General features: G+C 52.8%; 1 protein-coding gene across 1 annotated transcript in view; it reads left to right on the top strand.

The window, feature by feature from the left end:
• TEFM (transcription elongation factor, mitochondrial) overlaps positions 1 to 415 on the top strand; it is a 4,739-nt gene that overhangs the window by 955 nt on the left and 3,369 nt on the right. Inside the window, 2 exon segments of the mRNA XM_007452380.1 lie at positions 351 to 409; positions 411 to 415. The exon segment at positions 411 to 415 is cut by the window's right edge and continues 415 nt beyond it. Of these exon segments, the coding sequence (XP_007452442.1) occupies positions 351 to 409; positions 411 to 415 (64 nt within the window).

Here is a 415-nt window from a genome sequence, read left to right on the forward strand (position 1 = left end):
TGTGGTGCGGTGGCTTCTCATTGCGGTGGCTTCTCTTGTTGTGGAGCACGCGCTCTAGGCACGCGGGCTTCAGTAGTTGTGACTCGCGGGCTGTAGAGCGCAGGCTCAGTAGCTGTGGCGCACGGGCTTAGTTGCTCCGCGGCATGTGGGATCTTCCCGGACCAGGGCTCGAACCCGTGTCCCCTGCATTGGCAGGCGGATTCTTAACCACTGCGCCACCAGGGAAACCCCACTAGTTGTTAAGTTATAGGAAAGTCAATGTCACTTTGCAAAGGCTCTGGTTAGGCTACAACTAACGCTAAAAGGAACTAAGACGTCTCAACTTACATTTTGCTAAAATTTCCTTTCAGGGAGGTGGAGATGTTTTCCAGTTCCATTAGGGTTCTCCTTATTCCAGGCCCTACATAATTCCTGC

The sequence above is a fragment of the Lipotes vexillifer genome, unplaced genomic scaffold, assembly GCF_000442215.2.
Source record: "Lipotes vexillifer unplaced genomic scaffold, Lipotes_vexillifer_v1.1 scaffold216, whole genome shotgun sequence".
Lineage (NCBI taxonomy): Eukaryota > Metazoa > Chordata > Mammalia > Artiodactyla > Lipotidae > Lipotes > Lipotes vexillifer.